Source organism: Oncorhynchus mykiss, chromosome 16 (assembly GCF_057628025.1).
Source record: "Oncorhynchus mykiss isolate SJ-2025 chromosome 16, ASM5762802v1, whole genome shotgun sequence".
NCBI lineage: Eukaryota > Metazoa > Chordata > Actinopteri > Salmoniformes > Salmonidae > Oncorhynchus > Oncorhynchus mykiss.
Genome location: NC_143037.1, coordinates 60,859,443 through 60,880,367, shown reverse-complemented (window position 1 = coordinate 60,880,367; position 20,925 = coordinate 60,859,443). Strand labels below are relative to the sequence as shown.

The 20,925-nt window shown below is 46.5% G+C and overlaps 1 protein-coding gene across 2 annotated transcripts in view; it reads left to right on the top strand.

The window, feature by feature from the left end:
• The window catches only part of LOC110491122 (bone morphogenetic protein 7), a 60,453-nt gene that overhangs the window by 25,352 nt on the left and 14,176 nt on the right, over window positions 1-20,925 (top strand). For both annotated transcript variants that reach the window (XM_036947379.2, XM_090203568.1), the window contains exon 2: window positions 15,925-16,117. In XM_036947379.2, coding sequence (XP_036803274.1) covers window positions 15,925-16,117 — 193 coding nt within the window. The remainder of the gene's footprint in view (window positions 1-15,924; window positions 16,118-20,925) is intronic.

Here is a 20,925-nt window from a genome sequence, read left to right as displayed (position 1 = left end):
CCGCCAGTCACGTCCTCCTAGAGGAAGTCATAAACGCGCCCGCTTGGCTTTCACTGCTGTGCCCTGCTTCTAATGACTACCATACTACTGGGGGGACCAGAACGACTTTCACATGCAGCTGCACCCAGATAAAGAGCTTTTACAGTGGAGAGGCAGGCGGCTGCTCTCCAGGACAAGGGAACAGGTCTGGCTTTCTTCCCAGAGGGATTGCACCTGCGTGGGCCGTGGGAGGAGAAAGAGGGCCCTAGGTGGAGGACTAAGCCCTGGAGCTGAGTAGGGCCTGATTTATTGACTGGGGTTTAGCGGGGCTCTCAGGAGGGGGGGGGGGGTGAAGGGGAGAAGGGTGGTAGAAGGGCGTAGGGAAGAGAAAGAAAGGGGTTTCTGAGAGGGGTGGGGGAGTATTTTGGTGTGGTGGTGGTGGTGGGGGTGAGAATACATTGGTGTTTTTCGGGGGAAGTGGTGAGAGGGGGTCAGGCATCCCCATGTCATCGCTGACTTGGCTCTTTTGATTCTTAGCTGTTGTTTATGGACGATAGTAAAATCGCACAGCAGGAGAAAGGAGGGAACCAGAGTCATCTCAGCTGTGTGTGTGTGTGTGTGTGTGTGTGTGTGTGTGTGTGTGTGTGTGTGTGTGTGTGTGTTTGAGCACAGCTGAGCTCTCTTAGGTCAACCCTCGTGGCTTGGCATTCTTGTGGCCTCATTGAGAGTGCATTTGTGTGACGTCGCACAATCACACACACATATACACTGAGTGTACCAAACATTAGGAACAACTTCCTAATATTGAGTTGCACCCCCCCTTTTTTGCCCTCAGAACAGCTTCAAGTTTGGACTCTAAAAGATGTCAAAAGCGTTCCTTAGGGATGCTGGCCCATGTTGACTCCAATGCTTTCCACAGTTGTGTCAAGTTGGCTGAATTTCCTTTGGGTGGTGGACCATTCTTGATAACTGTTGAGCGTGAAAAACACAGCAGTGTTGCAGTTCTTGACACAAACCGGTGAGCCTGGCACCTACTACCATACCTCGTTCAAAGGCACTTAAATTATTTGTCTTGCAAGACACAATCCATGTCTCATTGTCTCAAGACTTAAAAATCATTCTTTAACCTGTCTCCTCCCCTTCATCTACACTGATTTGAAGTCGATTTAACAAGTGACATCAATAAGGAATCATAGCTTTCACCTCCTTCATCTGGTCAGTCTATGCCATGGAGAGAGCAGGTGTTCTTAATGTTTTGTATACTCAGTCTATAGCCTAAACACACTGACTCACTGTGCGTTGAGTCAATGTCACTTTGTCTATTTATACCACTATTGGCAGGTTAGAAGGGAAAAAACACACTAATATTACCAAAAAGTCATGTTAGCATTAGATCAACACGTGATGGTCCTTGATGGTCCAATCTCATAGACTAACAAGGGCAGAGGTTTGCAGTGCTGATGTGTTTACACATTCCACTGTAGTAAAGGTCATAGAGTGGAGGATGTCATCCACTGTCTGCAGCACTATCTCACTGAGGTGGAAACACTCTCATGCTGCTACTGCTCCTTTGACTCTGAAAACTTCCTGCTATAGTCAGTATGGCTCTAAGAGAGGAGAGGAGTGGGGAGGAGAGGAGAGGAGAGAGGAGAAAGAGGAGAGGAGAAAGAGGAGGAGATAGAGAGGAGAGGATAGAGAGGAGAAAGAGGAGAGGATGAAGAGGAGAAAGAGGAGAGGAGAAAGAGGAGAGGATAGAGAGGAGGGGATAGAGAGGAGAAGGAGGAGAGGATAAAGAGGAGGGGATAGAGAGGAGAAAGAGGAGGAGATAGAGAGGAGAAAGATGAGAGGAGAAAGAGGGGAGGTGATAGGAGGAGAAAGAGGAGGAGAAAGAGGAGGGGATAGAGAGGAGAGGGGAAAGATGATAGGATAAAGAGGAGAGGATAAAGAGGAGGGGATAGAGAGGAGAGGAGAAAGAGGAGAGGAGAAAGAGGAGAGGAGAAAGAGGAGAGGAGAAAGGGGAGAGGAGAAAGAGGAGAGGAGAAAGAGGAGATGAAAGAGGAGAGGATGGAGAGGAGAAAGAGGAGAGGAGAAAGAGGAGAGGATAGAGAGGAGAAAGAGGAGAGGAGAAAAAGGAGAGGATGGAGAGGAGAAAGAGGGGAGGAGAAAGAGGAGAAGATGGAGAGGAGAAAGAGGAGAGGAGAAAGAGGAGAAGATGGAGAGGAGAAAGAGGAGAGGAGAAAGAGGAGGGATAGAGAGGAGAAAGGGGAGAGGATAAAGAGGAAGGGATAGAGAGGAGAAAGAATAGGGGAGAAAGAGGAGGGGATAGAGAGGAGAAAGAGGAGGGGATGGAGAGGAGAAAGAGGAGGGGAGAAAGAGGAGGTGATTGAGAGGAGAAAGAGGAGGGGATGAAGAGGAGAAAGAGGAGGGGATAGAGAGGAGAAAGAGGAGAGGATAGAGAGGTGAAAGAGGAGGGGATAGAGAGGAGAAAGAGGAGAGGACAGAGAGGAGAAAGAGGAGTGGATAGAGAGGAGAAAGAGGAGAGGGTAGAAAGGTGAAAGAGTAGGGGATAGAGAGGAGAAAGAGGAGAGGACAGAGAGGAGAAAGAGGAGAGGAGAAAGAGGAGGGGATAGAGAGGAGAAATAGGAGAGGATAGAGATGTGAAAGAGGAGGGGAGAAAGAGGAGGGGATAGAGAGGAGAAAGAGGAGAGGAGAAAGAGGCGGGGATAGAGAGGAGAGGATAGAGAGGTGAAAGAGGAGAGGATAGAGAGGAGTGGATAAAGAGGGGGGATAGAGAGGAGAAAGAGGAGGGGCTAGAGAGGAGAGGGGAAAGAGGATAGGATAAAGAGGAGAGGATAAAGAGGAGGGGATAGAGAGGAGAGGAGAAAGAGGAGAGGAGAAAGAGGAGGGGATAGAGAGGAGAGAAGAAAGAGGAGGGGATAGAGAGGAAGGGATAGAGAGGAGAAAGAGGAGGGGATAGAGAGGAGAAAGAGGAGTGGAGATAGGGGAGAGGAGAAAGAGGAGATGATAGAGAGGAGAAAGATGAGAGGATGGAGAGGAGAATGAGGAGAGGAGAAAGAGGACAGGAGAAAGAGGAGAGGATGGAGAGGAGAGGAGAAAGAGGAGAGGATAGAGAGGAGAAAGAGGAGAGGATAAAGAGGAGAGGATGGAGAGAAGCAAGAAGAGAGGAGAAAGAGGAGAGGAGAAAGAGGAGAGGAGGAAGAGGAGAGGATAAAGAGGAGAGGATGGAGAGAAGCAAGAAGAGAGGAGAAAGAGGAGAGGAGAAAGAGGAGAGGAGGAAGAGGAGAGGATAGAGAGGAGAAAGAGGAGAGGATAAAGAGGAGAGGATGGAGAGAAGAAAGAGGAGGGGAGAAAGAGGAGAGGAGAAAGAGGAGGGGATAGAGAGGACAGGATGGAGAGGAGAAAGATGAGAGGAGAGGATAAAGAGGAGAAAGAGGAGAGGACAGAGAGGAGAAAGAGGAGAGGAGAGGAAAAAGAGGAGAGGATGGAGAGGAGAAAGAGGAGAGGATAAAGAGGAGAGGATGGAGAGGAGAGGATAAAGAGGATAGAGAGGAGAGGATGGAGAGGAGAAAGAGGAGAGGATAAAGAGGAGAGGATGGAGAGGAGAGGATAAAGAGGATAGAGAGGAGAGGATGGAGAGGAGAAAGAGGAGAGGATAGAGCGGAGGAAGAGGAGAAAGAGGAGAGGATAAAGAGGAGAGGATGGAGAGGCGAAAGAGGAGAAAGAGAAGAGGAGAAAGAGGAGGGGATAGAGAGGAGAAAGAGGAGGGGATAGAGAGGAGAAAGAGGAGAGGCTAAAGAGGAGAAAGAGGAGAGGAAAAAGAGGAGAGGATAGAGAGGAGAGGAGAAAGAGGAGCAAGAGGAGGGGATAGAGAGGAGAGGAGAAAGAGGAGAGGATGGAGAGGAGAAAGAGGAGTGGATAGAGAGGAGAAAGAGGAGAGGATAAAGAGGAGGGGATAGAGGAGAAAGAGGAGAGGCTAAAGAGTAGGGGATAGAGAGGAGGGGAAAGAGAGGAGAAAGAGGAAAGGATAGAAAGGAAAAAGAGGAGAGGAAAAAGAGTAGGGGATACAGAGGAGGGGATAGAGAGGAGAAAGCGGAGAGGAAAAAGAGGAGAGGATAGAGAGGAGAAAGAGGAGAGGAGAAAGAATAGGGGAGAAAGAGGAGGGGATAGATAGGAAAAAGAGGAGGGGATGGAGAGGAGAAAGAGGAGGGGAGAAAGAGGAGGGGATTGAGAGGAGAAAGAGGTGAGGAGAAAGAGGACGGGATAGAGAGGAGAAAGAGGAGGGGATAAAGAGGAGAAAGAGGAGGGGATAGAGAGGAGAAAGAGGAGAGGATAGAGAGGTGAAAGAGGAGGGGATAGAGAGGAGAAAGAGGAGAGGACAGAGAGGAGAAAGAGGAGGGGATAGAGAGGAGAAAGAGGAGAGGGTAGAAAGGTGAAAGAGGAGGGGATAGAGAGGAGAAAGAGGAGAGGACAGAGAGGAGAAAGAGGAGAGGAGAAAGAGGAGGGGATAGAGAGGAGAAATAGGAGAAAGAGGGGAGGTGATAGAGAGGAGAAAGAGGAGGGGATAGAGAGGGGATGGGAAAGAGGATAGGATAAAGTGGAGAGGATAAAGAGGAGAGGATAGAGAGGAGAGGGGAAAGAGGATAGGATAAAGAGGAGAGGATAAAGAGGAGGGGATAGCGAGGAGAGGAGAAAGAGGAGAGGAGAAAGAGGAGGGGATAGAGAGGAGAGGAGAAAGGGGAGAGGAGAAAAAGGAGATGATAGAGAGGAGAAAGAGGAGAGGATGGAGAGGAGAATGAGGAGAGGAGAAAGAGGACAGGATGGAGAGGAGAGGAGAAAGAGGAGAGGATAGAGAGGAGAAAGAGGAGTGGATAAAGAGGAGAGGATGGAGAGAAGAAAGAGGAGAGGAGAAAGAGGAGAGGAGAAAGAAGAGAGGATGGAGAGAAGAAAGAGGAGAGGATGGAGAGGAGAAAGAGGAGAGGATGGAGAGGATAAAGAGGAGAGGATGGAGAGGAGAAAGAGGAGAGGAAGGAGAGGAGAGGATAGACAGGAGAAAAAGGAGAGGATAAAGAGGAGAGGATGGAAAGAAGAAAGAGGAGAGGAGAAAGAGGAGAAGATGGAGAGAAGAAAGAGGAGGGGAGAAAGAGGAGAGGATGGAGAGAAGAAAGAGGAGAGGAGAAAGAGGAGAGGAGAAAGAGGAGAGGATGGAGAGGAGATAGAGGAGAGGATGGAGAGGATAAAGAGGAAAGGATGGAGAGGAGAAAGAGGAGTGGATAAAGAGGAGAGGATGGAGAGAAGAAAGAGGAGAGGAGAAAGAGGAGAGGAGAAAGAAGAGAGGATGGAGAGAAGAAAGAGGAGAGGATGGAGAGGAGAAAGAGGAGAGGATGGAGAGGATAAAGAGGAGAGGATGGAGAGGAGAAAGAGGAGAGGAAGGAGAGGAGAGGATAGACAGGAGAAAGAGGAGAGGATAAAGAGGAGAGGATGGAAAGAAGAAAGAGGAGAGGAGAAAGAGGAGAAGATGGAGAGAAGAAAGAGGAGGGGAGAAAGAGGAGAGGATGGAGAGGAGAAAGTGGAGAGGATAGAGAGGAGAGGAGAAAGAAGAGATGATGGAGAGGGGAAAGAGGGGAAAGAGTAGAGAAGAAAGAGGAGAAAGAGGAGAAAGATGAGAGGAGAGGATAAAGAGGAGAAAGAGGCGAGGAGAAAGAGGAGGGGAGAGGATAAAGAGGAGAAAGAGGAGAGGATGGAGAGGAGAAAGAGGAGAGGATAAAGAGGAGAGGATGGAGAGGAGAGGATAAAGAGGAGAGGATAGAGAGGAGAGGATGGAGAGGAGAAAGAGGAGAGGGTAGAGAGGAGGAAGAGGAGAAAGAGGAGAGGCTGGAGAGGTGAAAGAGGAGAAAGAGGAGAGGAGAAAGAGGAGGGGATAGAGAGGAGAGGAGAAAGAGGAGAGGATGGAGAGGAGAAAGATGAGTGGATAGAGAGGAGAAGGAGGAGAGGATAAAGAGGAGAGGATGGAGAGGAGAAAGAGGAGAGGATGGAGAGGAGAGGATAGACAGGAGAAAGAGGAGAGGATAAAGAGGAGAGGATGGAGAGAAGAAAGAGGAGGGGAGAAAGAGGAGAGGAGAAAGAGGAGAGGATGGAGAGAAGAAAGAGGAGAGGAGAAAGAGGAGAGGATAGACAGGAGAAAGAGGAGAGGAGAAAGAGGAGAGGATGGAGAGAAGAAAGAGGAGGGGAGAAAGAGGAGAGGAGAAAGAGGAGAGGATGGAGAGAAGAAAGAGGAGAGGAGAAAGAGGAGAGGAGAAAGAGGAGAGGATGGAGAGGAGAAAGAGGAGAGGATGGAGAGGAGAAAGATGAGAGGAGAAAGAGGAGAGGATAGAGAGGTGTGGAGAAAGAGGAGATGATGGAGAGGGGAAAGAGGAGAGAAGAAAGAGGAGAAAGAGGAGAAAGATGAGAGGAGAGGATAAAGAGGAGAAAGAGGAGATGATAGAGAGGAGAAAGAGGAGGAGAGAGGATAAAGAGGAGAAAGAGGAGAGGATGGAGAGGAGAAAGAGGAGAGGATAAAGAGAAGGGGATGGAGAGGAGAGGATAAAGAGGAGAGGATAGAGAGGAGAGGATGGAGAGGAGAAAGATGAGAGGGTAGAGAGGAGTAAGAGGAGAAAGAGGAGATAATGGAGAGGCGAAAGAGGAGAAAGAGGAGAGGAGAAAGAGGAGGGGATAGAGAGGAGAGGAGAAAGAGGAGAGGATAAAGAGGAAAAAGGGGAGTGGATAGAGAGGAGAAAGAGGAGAGGATAAAGAGGAGGGGATAGAGTAGAAAGATGAGAGGCTAAAGAGTAGGAGATAGAGAGGAGGGGATAGAGAGGAGAGGAGAGGAGAAAGAGGAAAGGATAGAGAGGAGAAAGAGGAGAGGATAGAGAGGAGAAAGAGGAGAGGAAAAAGATTATGGGATAGAGAGGAGAAAGCGGAGAGGAAAAAGAGGAGGGGATAGAGAGGAGAAAGAGGAGAGGAGAAAGAGGAGAGGAGAAAGAATAGGGGAGAAAGAGGAGGGGATAGAGAGGAGACAGAGGAGGGGATGGAGAGGAGAAAGAGGAGGGGGGAAAGAGGATGGGATAGAGAGGAGAAAGAGGAGGGGATAAAGAGGAGAAAGATGAGGGGATAGAGAGGAGAGGATAGAGAGGTGAAAGAGGAGGGGATAGAGAGGAGAAAGAGGAGAGGACAGAGAGGAGAAAGAGGAGAGGAGAAAGAGGAGGAGATAGAGAGGAGAAAGAGGAGAAGATAGAGAGGTGAAATAGGAGGGGATAGAGAGGAGAAAGAGGAGAGTACAGAGAGGAGAAAGAGGAGAGGAGAAAGAGGAGGGGATAGAGAAGAGAAATAGGAGAGGATAGAGATGTGAAAGAGGAGGATAGAAAGAGGAGGGGATAGAGAGGAGAAAGAGGAGAGGAGAAAGAGGGGGGGATAGAGAGGAGAGGATAGAGAGGTGAAAGAGGAGAGGATAGAGAGGAGAAAGAGGAGAGAAGAAAGATGAGAGGATAGAGAGGAGAAAGAGGAGAGGATAGAGAGGGGAAAGAGGAGAGGATATAGAGGAGAAAGAAGAGGGGATAGAGAGGAGAAAGAGGAGGGGATAGAGAGGAGAAAGAGAGGAGAAAGAGGAGGGGATAGAAAGGAGAAAGAGGAGAGGAGGAAGAGGAGGGGATAGAGAGGAGAGTATAGCGAGATGAAAGAGGAGGGGATAGAGAGGAGAAAGAGGAGAGGAGAAAGAGGAGAGGAGGAAGAGCAGGGGATAGAGAGGAGTGTATAGAGAGATGAAAGAGGAGGGGATAGAGAGGAGAAAGAAGAGAGGAGAAAGAGGAGGGGATAGAGAGGAGAAAGAGGATAGGAGGAAGAAAGGAGGAGAGGAGAAAGTTGAGAGGGGAAGGGAGGATCAGAGCAGGTATTGGCAGCTCTGAGGGCGTTCCTGATGCGGTCACTGAGACATTTCCTTGTTTTTGATAGAAAAGCACATTTTTTTATCCATTAAAATAACTCAAAATTGATCCGAAATACAGTGTAGACATAGTTAATGTTGTAAATGACTATTGTAGCTGGAAACGGCAGGTTTTTTATGGAATATCTACATAGGCGTACAGAGGCCCATTATCAGCAACCATCACTCCTGTGTTCCAATGGCACGTTGTGTTAGCTAATCCAAGTTTATAATTTTAAAGGGCTAATTGATCATTAGAAAACCCTTTTGCAGTTATGTTAGCACAGCTGAAAACTGTTGTTCTGATTAAAGTGGCTTTAAAACTGGCCTTTAGACTAGTTGAGTAAGCGTCAGTATAGAGACAAAGTAGAGTTGCAATTCAACGGCTCAGACACAAGAGGTATGTGGCAGGGTCACAACGCATCACCGGGGACAAACTACCTGCCCTCCAGGACACCTACACCACCCGATGTCACAGAAAGGCCATAAAGATCATCAAGGACAACAACCACCCGAGCCACTGCCTGTTCACCCTGCTATCATCCAGAAGGCGAGGTCAGTACAGGTGCATCAAAGCAGGGACCGAGAGACTGAAAAACAGCTTCTATCTCAAGGCCATCAGACTGTTAAACAGCTACCACTAACATTGAGTGGCTGCTGCCAACATACTGTCTCAACTCCAGCTCACTTTAATAATGGAAATTGATGTAAATTGATGTAAAAAATGTACCACTAGCCACTTTAAACAATGCCACTGAATATAATGTTTACATACCCTACATTACTCATCTCATATGTATATGTACAGTGGGGCAAAAAAATATTTAGTCAGCCACCAATTGTGCAAGTTCTCCCACTTAAAAAGATGAGAGGGGCCTGTAATTTTCATCATAGGTACACTTCAACTATGACAGACAAAATTAGAAAATCACATTGTAGGATTTTTAATGAATTTATTTGCAAATTATGGTGGAAAATAAGTATTTGGTCACCTACAAACAAGCAAGATTTCTGGCTCTCACAGACCTGTAAGAGGCTCCTCTGTCCTCCACTCGTTACCTGTATTAATGGCACCTGTTTGAACTTGTTATCAGTATAAAAGACACCTGTCCACAACCTCAAACAGTCACACTCCAAACTCCACTATGGCCAAGACCAAAGAGCTGTCAAAGGACATCAGAAACAAAATTGTAGACCTGCACCAGGCTGGGAAGACTGAATCTGCAATAGGTAAGCAGTATGCAGCACCCGGCCTCACCCTACTAGAATCTGAAGTCAAATGTCTACTGTTTGCTGTTGATCTGGTGCTTCTGTCCCCAACCAAGGAGTGCCTACAGCAGCACCGAGATCTTCTTCACTAATTCTGTCAGACCTGGGTCCTGACAGTAAGTCTCAGTAAGACAAAAATAATGGTGTTCCAAAAAAGGTCCAGTTGCCAGGGCAACAAATACAAATTATATCTAGACACTGTATCAAGGCACAAGGTGAGACCCAAATGCAGACACAGGAGGCAGATGGTTGGAGTCTTATAATGTTTATTAATCCAAAGGGGTAGGCAAGAGAATGGTTGTGGACAGGCAAAAATGTCAAAACCAGATCAGAGTCCAGGAGGTACAGAGTGGCAGACAGGCTCGTGGTCAAGACAGGCAGCTGGGTACAAAGTCCAGAAACAGGCAAGGATCAAAACCGGGAGGACTATAAAAAGAAGAATGCAAAAAGCTGGAGATCGAAAAAACGCTGGTTGACTTGGAAACATACAAGACGAACTGGCACAGAGAGACAGGAAACACAGGGGTAAATACACTGGGGAAAATAAGCGACACCTTAGAGGGGGTGGAGACAATCTCAAGGACAGGGGAAACAGATCAGGGTGTGACACACTGTTGCCCTAGAGCACACAAATAATTAAACCTACCTCGGTCTAAACATCAACACCACAAGTAACTTCCACAAGGCTGTGTGAGAGAGAGAGAGAGAGAGAGAGAGAGAGAGAGAGGGGGAAAGAGAGATAGAGGGAGAGAGAGATAGAGGGAGAGAGAGGAAGAGAGAGAGACAGAGAGAGAGAGAGAGCTTTGCCCCATTGGACAGTAATTAGATCCATGCCTTTACCCTGCACTCGCTGCCCAGTCAGACAGTGCTGTCTTTGTAAGACATACATGCACCCACACTGTTCCTGTCTGTGTTATAGTGTGTTCGATATGATAATGGTGAATGAAAGTAGCAACAGTAAAAAGAAGAGAGTTTTCACTCTATGTGTGTGTGGACTGGAGGCCTTGGCAGAGATGTGTCACTGGCAATGCAGTCAAAGCTGCTCTGAGATCAGAGGCGGTCTGTGTCTGATAAAGAGCTGTTGAGTGGGAGCACGGTGATGGGGGGCTAGAGAGGGGGTGGGGAGCTGCTGTGGGTGGGGGGGGGTCTTGGGTCACCAGGCCCTGATCACAACTGAAAAGGGGAGAGGAAGAGAGGGAGGAAGGGATAGAGGATTGGGATTGTAGGGAGGGACGGGTATATTAGATCAAACTGGAGTGCTCTAATCCAACTAAGAGACAAGTGACTCCCTATAGGCTCTGCTACCTTACGAGTGTTAAACTGTTTAAAAAACGTACTCACATCAGTCTCTTCGAGAGATATCACCCTGTCCTCCGGATCAGCAGTCGAAATGTGCATAAAAGGCATTGAGTTCATCTTGTAGAGAGACGTCATTGAGCAGATGATGGCTAGGGCTTCCTTTGCAGTCCATAATGAACTGTAGCCCCTGCCACATGCGTTGAGCGTTGGAGCCGGTATTGTATAATAGGATTCCACCTTTGATTGATGGCTTTGCGGAGGTCGTAGCGGGACTTCATGTATGCGTTCGTGTCCTCAGACGTAGCCTCGGGGTTGGCTGCTTGGGGAAGTAGCGAACCTTCACTGTGGGAACGACATCGGTGATGCATTTCCTTATCAAACCGGTGGCAGATGTGGTTAGCTCGTCGAGTCCCGGAGAATATTCCAGTCAGCGCTAGCAAGGCAGTCCTTCAGCATAGCCTTTGCTTGGTAGACCATTTTTCTACAGAGCGTGTCACTGGTACTTCCTGTTTGAGCTTTTGTTTGTGAACAGGAAGCAGGATAATACACTCTTTGAAAAAAGGGTTCCGAAAGGGTTCTTTGGCTGATCCCATAGCAGCACCCTTTTTGTTTCCAGGTAGAACCCTTTTTGTTTCCAGGTAGAACCCTTTTTGTTTCCAGGTACTTTTTGTTTCCAGGTAGAACCCTTTTTGGTTCCAGGTAGAACCCTTTTTGGTTCCAGGTAGAACCCTTTTTGTTTCCAGGTAGAACCCTTTTTGTTTCCAGGTATAACCATTTTGAGTTCCATGGAACCCATAAGGGTTTTACCTGGAGCCAAAAGGGTTCTACCTGGAACTAAAACGGGTTCTTCAAAGGGTTCTCCTATGAGGACAGCTGAAGAAACCTTTTAGGTTCATGAAAGCACTGTTTTTTTCAGAGTGTAGAGTCAGGGGGACAAAATCAAATCAAATTGTATTTGTCACATGCGCCAAATACTTACAGTGAAATGCTTACTGAAATGCAGTTTTAAGATAAAAATTATTGTGAAGTAAAAAATAGATGTAAATAAATAATGAAATAAAAATAACAAATAGTTAAAGAACAGAAGTAAAATAACAGTAGGGAAGCGTCAATGTGTGAGGGCACCGGTTAGTCAAGGTAATTGAGGTAATATGTATATGTAGGTAGAGTTAAAGTTATAATAACCAGAGAGTAGCAGCAGAATAAAATGGGGGGGGGGTGCAAATAGGCTGGGTAGCAATTTGATTAGCAGAGAGAACAGTCTATGACTATGGTGGCTGGAGTCTTTGACCATTTTTAGGGCTCTCCTCTGACACCGCCTGGCATAGAGGTCCTTCCTGGATGGCAGGAAGCTTAGTGTCTTGCGGTCGGAGTCTGAGCATTTGCCATACCAGACTGTGATGCAACCAGTTAGGTTGCGCTCAATGGTGCAACTGTAGAAAGTTTTGAGGATAATAGGACCCATGACAAATCTTTTCAGTCTCCTGAGGGGAATAGGCTTTGCATGCCCTCTTCACGACTGTCTTGGTGTGTTTGGACCATGATAGTTTGTTGGTGATGTGAACACAAAGGAACTTGAAGCTCTAAACCTCGGTCCTCCTTTTCCTGTAGTCCACAATCACATCCCTTATCTTGATCACATTGAGGGAGAGGTTGTTATCCTGGCACTACATGGCCAAGTCTCTGACCTCCTACCTATAGGCTGTCTCATCGTTGTTGGTGATCAGGCCTACCACTATATTGTTTCGTCTGCAAACTTAATGATGTTGATGGAGCCTGGCCATGCAGCCGTGGGTGAACAAGGAGTACAGGAGGGGACTGAGCACGCACCCCTGTGGGGCCCCCGTGTTGAGGATCAGTGTGGCAGATGTGTTGTTACCTACCCTTACCCACTGGGCGCAGCCCGTCAGGAAGTCCAGGATCCAGTTGCAGAGGGAGGTGTTTAGTCCCAGGGTCCTTAGCTTAGTGATGAGTTTTGAGGGCACTATGGTGTGAATGCTGAGCTGTAGTGAATGAATAGCATTCTCATGTAGGTGTTCCTTTTGTCCAGGTGGGAAAGGGCAGTGTGGAGTGCAATAGAGATTGCATCATCTGTGGATCTGTTGGGGCGGTATGCAAATTGAAGTGGGTCTAGGGTTTCTGGGGTAATGATGTTGATGTGAGCTATGACCAGACTTTCAAAGCCCTTCATGGCTACAGATGTGAGTGCTACGGGTCAGTAGTCATTTAGGTAAGTTACCTTAGTGTTATTGGGCACAGGGACTATGGTGGTCTGCTTGAAACATGTAGGTATTGCAGACTCAGCCAGGGACATGTTGAAAATGTCAGTGAAGACACTTGCCAGTTGGTGAGCGCATGCTCGGAGTACCTGTCCTGGTAATCCGTCAGGCCCCGCGGCCTTGTGAATGTTGAACGATGTCTTACTCACATCGGCTACAGAGAGTGTGATCACACAGTTGTTCGGAACAGCTGATGCTCTCATGCATGCTTCAGTGTTGCTTGCCTCAAAGTGAGCATAGAAGTAATTTAGCTCGTTTGGTAGACTCGCGACTGTGCGAGCCGCTGTAGGACGATTCAATCTTAGTCCTGTATTGACGCTTTGCCTGTTTGATGGTCTGACTGAAGGCATAGCAGGATTTCTTATTAGCGTCCGCGTATCAGTCTGGTGTTTTCTGTAATGACCTTAGTGATCAGTGACCTAAGTTTTACAGCCTGTGTTCGTAATGGCTGCTCAGTGAAACAACCTGTCCTGATTTGTCATAGACGCTTGCTAAAAAACTTTAATGAGCAAGCCTTCCTTCATGAACTGGCCTCTGTAAAATGGTATAGAAACAGCTTGATCCCCTCTGGCGAAGACGCTTGGACCTTCTTGTTTGATATTTTCAGTAGAATTGTTAACAAACACATCCCCATAAAGAAAATGAGAATTAAAAACAGGTTCAGCCCCTGTTTTGACCGTAATCTCGCCGAGTTGATCCACCACAAGAATTGCATTTGGCAAAAGGCTCGGCACACGCATGCTCACACTGACTAGCTCTCGTTCAGGCAAATGAGAAATAAGTGCACTGAGGCTATCCGGAAGGCCAAAGTTATTTACTTTAAGGAGCAGTTCTCTCTCTGTGGTTCTAAACCCAAGAAGTACTTAATGTACCTTAAAGTTGATGATGTGGTTGTTACTGACAAGAAGCAGATGGCTGAGCCCTTTAATCACCACTTCATTAATTCCTATTTGACCCAGCCATGCCACCTTGCCCGTCCGACATTTCCTCATATCCCACCCCTTCTAATGCGACTGTCTCCGATGCTTCTCCATCTTTTTCCCCTGCCCCGCTACAAAGTTTATCCCTGCAGGCAGTCACTGAGCCTGAGGTGCTAAAGGAGCCCCTGAAACTTCACCTCAAAAAAAACATCTGGTCAGATGGTTTAGACCCTTTCTTCTTTAAGGTTGCTGCCCCTATCATCGCCAAGCCTCTCTCTGACCTTATTAATCTGTCTCTCCTTTCTGGGGGGGTTCCCATTGCTTGGAAGGCAACCACAGTTAGTCCTTTACTTAAAGGGGGCGATAAGCTGATCCTGACTGTTATAGGCGTATAGGCTGATCCTAACTGTTATAGGCCTATAGGCCCTGCCCTGCTTATCAAAAGTGTTGGAAAAACTTCTGACTGGCTGTCTATTGATGTCTATAGTATTGATGTCTATAGTATTATCTCTGGTATGAAATCTGGTTTCCGCTCAGGTTATGGATGTGTCACTGCGACCTTTAAGGTCCTCAATGATGTCACCATTGACCTTGATTCTATGCAATGTTGTGCTGCTATTTTTATTGACTTGGCATAAGCTTATGATACGGTAGACCATTCCATTCTTGTGAGCCTCTTTTTTATTTTTAATCCCGGGCCCCGTCCCCGCAGGAGGCCTTTTGCCTTTTCGTAGGCCGTCATTGTAAATAAGAATGTGTTCTTAACTGACTTGCCTAGTTAAATAAAGGTTAAATAAAATCAAAAATGAATGAGTCCCGCTCCTTGAAAGTGGCAGCTCTACCCTTTAGCTCAGTGCACAAAATGGCTACATTGGGTCAGAGCAAGACAGCAGCCATACAGCACCATCTTTAGTATGTGAGTGCGTATCTATGTGCACACAGTCAAACAGGGGGTGCTTATATTTGTCCTGTTTCACAACCTGTACAAGTGTGAGGTGTGAAATATATTTTTTTGCATATCCCAACTCCCCCTGAGACACCCTCGGAGAGTGGGGTCACAGCCAGGGATCAGCCATTATTGACGGCAAACCTGGAGCAATTAGGGTTAATTGCCTTTCTCAAGGGCAGATCGACAGATCGGGGATTCAAACTAGCAACCTTTCGGTTACTGATCCAACACTCAGACCACTAGGCTACCTGCCGCTAGTCTACTCTGACCACTAGGCTACCTGTGTGCTCGTCTGTGTGTGTGTGTGTGTGTGTGTGTGCGCCACCTCATGAGATCCAGAGAGGAAGAGAGACAAGTCTCTTGGGTTCAGAGAGGAGGAGAGGAGAGACTAGTCTCTGGGGTTCAGAGAGGAGGAGAGGAGAGACTAGTCTCTGGGGTTCAGAGAGGAGGAGAGGAGAGACTAGTCTCTTGGGTTCAGAGGGGAGGAGAGGAGAGTCTAGTCTCTGGGGTTCAGAGAGGATGAGAGGAGAGACAAGTCTCTTGGGTTCAGAGAGGAGGAGAGGAGTCTAGTCTCTGAGGTTCAGAGAGGAGGAGAGGAGAGACTAGTCTCTGGGGTTCAGAGAGGAGGAGAGGAGAGACTAGATTCTGGGGTTCAGGGAGGATGAGAGGAGAGACAAGTCTCTGGGGTTCAGAGAGGAGGAGAGGAGAGACTAGTCTCTGGGGTTCAGAGAGGAGAAGAGGAGAGACTAGTCTCTGGGGTTCAGAGAGGAGAAGAGGAGAGACTAGTCTCTGGGGTTCAGAGAGGAGAAGAGGAGAGACTAGTCTCTGGTGTTCAGGGAGGAAGAGAGGAGAGTCTAGTCTCTGGGGTTCAGAGAAGAGGAGACGAGAGACGAGTTTCTGGTGTTCAGAGAGGAGGAGAGGAGAGACGAGTCTCTGGGGTTCAGAGAGGAGAAGAGGAGAGACGAGTCTCTGTGGTTCAGAGAGGAGGAAAGGAGAGACGAGTCTCTGTGGTTCAGAGAGGAGGAGAGGAGAGACTAGTCTCTGGGGTTCAGAGAGGAGGAGAGGAGAGACGAGTCTCTGGGGTTCAGAGAGGAGGAGAGGAGAGACTAGTCTCTGGTGTTCAGGGAGAAGGAGAGGAGAGACGAGTCTCTGGGGTTCAGAGAAGAGGAGAGAGTTTGTGTGTGTGTGCACGTGCATGCTTGTGTTTGTGGGGTTCTGTCTATCTGATCCTTTGTGCATGTTTTTGTGTTCCAGTGGAGCACGATAAGGAGTTTCTCTCGGTCCGGCGGCACCACAGAGAGTTTCGTTTCGACCTATCACGTATCCCCGATGGGGAAGCGGTCACCGCTGCAGAGTTACGCATCTATAAGGACTTCATCCACGAGCGCTTTGAGAATGAGACCTTCCGCATCAGTGTCTACCAGGTGCTGAAGGAACACAACGACAGGTGAGGGACAGTGTGTGTGTGTCAGTATGTTTTAGGGTTCTCCTCTGTTATGTCACACAGCAACAGGTTGTGTTCCCTCACTTCTATTCTCCCACCATTGTTTTCAAAGATCAGTGAGTATATCCAGTCTTTCCCACAGCCATGTGGAAGGTGTGTATACAGTGCCTTGTGAAAGTATTCGGCCCCCTTGAACTTTGCGACCTTTTGCCACATTTCAGGCTTCAAACATAAAGATATAAAACTGTATTTTTTTGTGAAGAATCAACAACAAGTGGGACACAATCATGAAGTGGAACGACATTTATTGGATATTTCAAACTTTTTTAACAAATCAAAAACTGAAAAATTCTCAGTGCAAAATTATTCAGCCCCTTTACTTTCAGTGCAGCAAACTCTCTCCAGAAGTTCAGTGAGGATCTCTGAATGATCCAATGTTGACCTAAATGACTAATGATGATAAATACAATCCACCTGTGTGTAATCAAGTCTCCGTATAAATGCACCTGCACTGTGATAGTCTCAGAGGTCCGTTAAAAGCGCAGAGAGCATCATGAAGAACAAGGAACACACCAGGCAGGTCCGAGATACTGTTGTGAAGAAGTTTAAAGCCAGATTTGGATACAAAAAGATTTCCCAAGCTTTAAACATCCCAAGGAGCACTGTGCAAGCGATAATATTGAAATGGAAGGAGTATCAGACCACTGCAAATCTACCAAGACCTGGCCGTCCCTCTAAACTTTCAGCTCATACAAGGAGAAGACTGATCAGAGATGCAGCCAAGAGGCCCATGATCACTCTGGATGAACTGCAGAGATCTACAGCTGAGGTGGGAGACTCTGTCCATAGGACAACAATCAGTCGTATATTGCACAAATCTGGCCTTTATGGAAGAGTGGCAAGAAGAAAGCCATTTCTTAAAGATATCCATAAAAAGTGTAGTTTAAAGTTTGCTACAAGCCACCTGGGAGACACACCAAACATGTGGAAGAAGGTGCTCTGGTCAGATGAAACTAAAATTGAACTTTTTTGGCAACAATGCAAAATGTTATGTTTGGCGTAAAAGCAACACAGCTGAACACACCATCCCCACTGTCAAACATGGTGGTGGCAACATCATGGTTTGGGCCTGCTTTTCTTCAGCAGGGACAGGGAAGATGGTTAAAATTGATGGGAAGATGGATGGAGCCAAATACAGGACCATTCTGGAAGAAAACCTGATGGAGTCTGCAAAAGACCTGAGACTGGGACGGAGATTTGTCTTCCAACAAGACAATGATCCAAAACATAAAGCAAAATCTACAATGGAATGGTTCAAAAATAAACATATCCAGGTGTTAGAATGGCCAAGTCAAAGTCCAGACCTGAATCCAATCGAGAATCTGTGGAAAGAACTGAAAACTGCTGTTCACAAATGCTCTCCATCCAACCTCACTGAGCTCGAGCTGTTTTGCAAGGAGGAATGGGAAAAAATGTCAGTCTCTCGATGTGCAAAACTGATAGAGACATAACCCAAGCAACTTACAGCTGTAATCGCAGCAAAAGGTGGCGCTACAAAGTATTAACTTACAGGGGCTGAATAATTTTGCACGCCCAATTTTTCAGTTTTTGATTTGTTAAAAAAGTTTGAAATATCCAATAAATGTCGTTCCACTTCATGATTGTGTCCCACTTGTTGTTGATTCTTCACAAAAAAATACAATTTTATATCTTTATGTTTGAAGCCTGAAATGTGGCAAAAGGTCGCAAAGTTCAAGGGGGCCAAATACTTTCGCAAGGCACTGTGACCTATGCTGTGTAAAGGGCCAGGTCTCTGACCCCTCCTAAAGGCTTCTGCTGCCTGCACAGCTCTAAGGGGAACAACACATATATCCCTCTGCCAGGGAAGTGTGTGTGAAGCAGAGCACTATGACACACTATCCAACCTGTCAGTAGACCTGGCCTGGGAGGAACGATGGACACTGGAGGAAGAAGGGATAGAATATCAGAAAGGAAAAGAGGAGAAAAAGACAAAAACATTCCACTTTAGAACATTGATTTTTAGTTGGACACGGATTCTTTCTCTCTCCTTCATTCTTTCTTTCTTTCTTTCTCTATCTCTCTCTATCCTTCTTTCTCTCTCTACCTCTCTCTCTCCCTCTACCTCTATCTCTCTCTCTACCTCTATCTCTCTCTCTACCTCTCTCTCTACCTCTCTCTCTACCTCTATCTCTCTCTCTCTACCTCTCTCTCTCTCTACCGCTCTCTCTCTACCTCTCTCTCTCTCTACCTCTCTCTCTCTACCTCTCTCTCTCTACCTCTCTCTCTCTATCCTTCTTTCTCTCTCTACCTCTCTCTCTCTCTCTCTATCCTTCTTTCTCTATCTCTCTCTCTATCCTTCTTTCTCTCTCTACCTCTCTCTCTCTACCTCTATCTCTCTCTCTACCTCTCTCTCTCTCTACCTCTCTCTCTATCCTTCTTTCTCTCTCTACCTCTCTCTCTCTCTCTATCCTTCTTTCTCTATCCTTCTTTCTCTCTCTACCTCTCTCTCTCTCTCCCTCTACCCCCTCTCTCTCTCTCTACCTCTACCTCTCTCTCTCTCTCTCTCTCTACCTCTCTCTCTACCTCTCTCTCTCTCTCTACCTCTCTCTCTACCTCGCTCTCTCTCACTACCTCTCTCTCTACCTCTCTCTCTCTCTACCTCTCTCTCTCTCTACCTCTCTCTCTACCTCTCTCTCTCTCTCTCTACCTCTCTCTCTCTCTCTCTACCTCTCTCTCTCTACCTCTCTCTCTCTACCTCTCTCTCTCTACCTCTCTCTCTCAATTCAATTCAATTCAATTCAAGGGCTTTATTGGCATGGGAAACATGTGTTAACATTGCCAAAGCAAGTGAGGTAGATAATATATCAAATGAATATATAAAGTGAAAAACAATAAAAATTAACAGTAAACATTACACATACAGAAGTTTCAAAACAATAAAGACATTACAAATGTCATATTATATATATACAGTGTTTAAACAATGTACAAATGGTTAAAGGACACAAGATAAAATAAATAAGCATAAATATGGGTTGTATTTACAATGGTGTTTGTTCTTCACTGGTTGCCCTTTTCTCATGGCAACAGGTCACAAATCTTGCTGCTGTGATGGCACACTGTGGAATTTCACCCAGTAGATATGGGAGTTTTTCAAAATTGGATTTGTTTTTGAATTCTTTGTGGATCTGTGTAATCTGAGGGAAATATGTCTCTCTAATATGGTCATACATTGGGCAGGAGGTTAGGAAGTGCAGCTCAGTTTCCACCTCATTTTGTGGGCAGTGAGCACATAGCCTGTCTTCTCTTGAGAGCCATGTCTGCCTACGGCGGCCTTTCTCAATAGCAAGGCGATGCTCACTGAGTCTGTACATAGTCAAAGCTTTCCTTAATTTTGGGTCAGTCACAGTGGTCAGGTATTCCGCCGCTGTGTACTCTCTGTGTAGGGCCAAATAGCATTCTAGTTTGCTCTGTTTTTTTGTTAATTCTTTCCAATGTGTCAAGTAATTATCTTTTTGTTTTCTCATGATTTGGTTGGGTCTAATTGTGCTGTTGTCCTGGGGCTATGTAGGGTGTGTTTGTGTTTGGGAACAGAGCCCCAGGACCAGCTTGCTTAGGGGACTCTTCTCCAGGTTCATCTCTCTGTAGGTGATGGCTTTGTTATGGAAGGTTTGGGAATCACTTCCTTTTAGGTGGTTGTAGAATTTAACGGCTCTTTTCTGGATTTTGATAATTTGTGGGTATTGGCCTAATTCTGCTCTGCATGCATTATTTGGTGTTCTACGTTGTTACATGGAGGATATTTTTGCAGAATTCTGCGTGCAGAGTCTCAATTTGGTGTTTGTCCCATTTTGTGAAGTCTTGGTTGGTGAGCGGACCCCAGACCTCACAACCATAAAGGGCAATGGGCTCTATGACTGATTCAAGTATTTTTAGCCAAATCCTAATTGGTATGTTGAAATTTATGTTCCTTTTGATGGCATAGAATGCCCTTCTTGCCTTGTCTCTCAGATCGTTCACAGCTTTGTGGAAGTTACCTGTGGCGCTGATGTTTAGGCCAAGGTATGTATAGTTTTTTGTGTGCTCTAGGGCAACAGTGTCTAGATGGAATTTGTATTTGTGGTCCTGGTGACTGGACCTTTTTTGGAACACCATTATTTTGGTCTTACTGAGATTTACTGTCAGGGCCCGGGTCTGACAGAATCTGTGCATAAGATCTAGGTGCTGCTGTAGGCCCTCCTTGGTTGGTGACAGAAGCACCAGATCATCAGCAAACAGCAGACATTTGACTTCGGATTCTAGCAGGGGGAGGCCGGGTGATGCAGACTTTTCTAGTGCCCGCGCCAATCAGTTGATATATATGTTGAAGAGGGTGGGGCTTAAGCTGCATCCCTGTCTAACCCCACGACCCTGTGTGAAGAAATGTGTGTGTTTTTTGCCAATTTTAACCGCACACTTGTTGTTTGTGTACATGGATTTTATAATGTTGTATGTTTTACCCCCAACACTACTTTCCATCAGTTTGTATAGCAGACCCTCATGCCAAATTGAGTCGAAGGCTTTTTTGAAATCAACAAAGCATGAGAAGACTTTGCCTTTGTTTTGGTTTGTTTGGTTGTCAATTAGGGTGTGCAGGGTGAATACATGGTCTGTTGTACGGTAATTTGGTAAAAAGCCAATTTGACATTTGCTCAGTACATTGTTTTCATTGAGGAAATGTACGAGTCTGCTGTTAATGATAATGCAGAGGATTTTCCCAAGGTTACTGTTGACACATATTCCACGGTAGT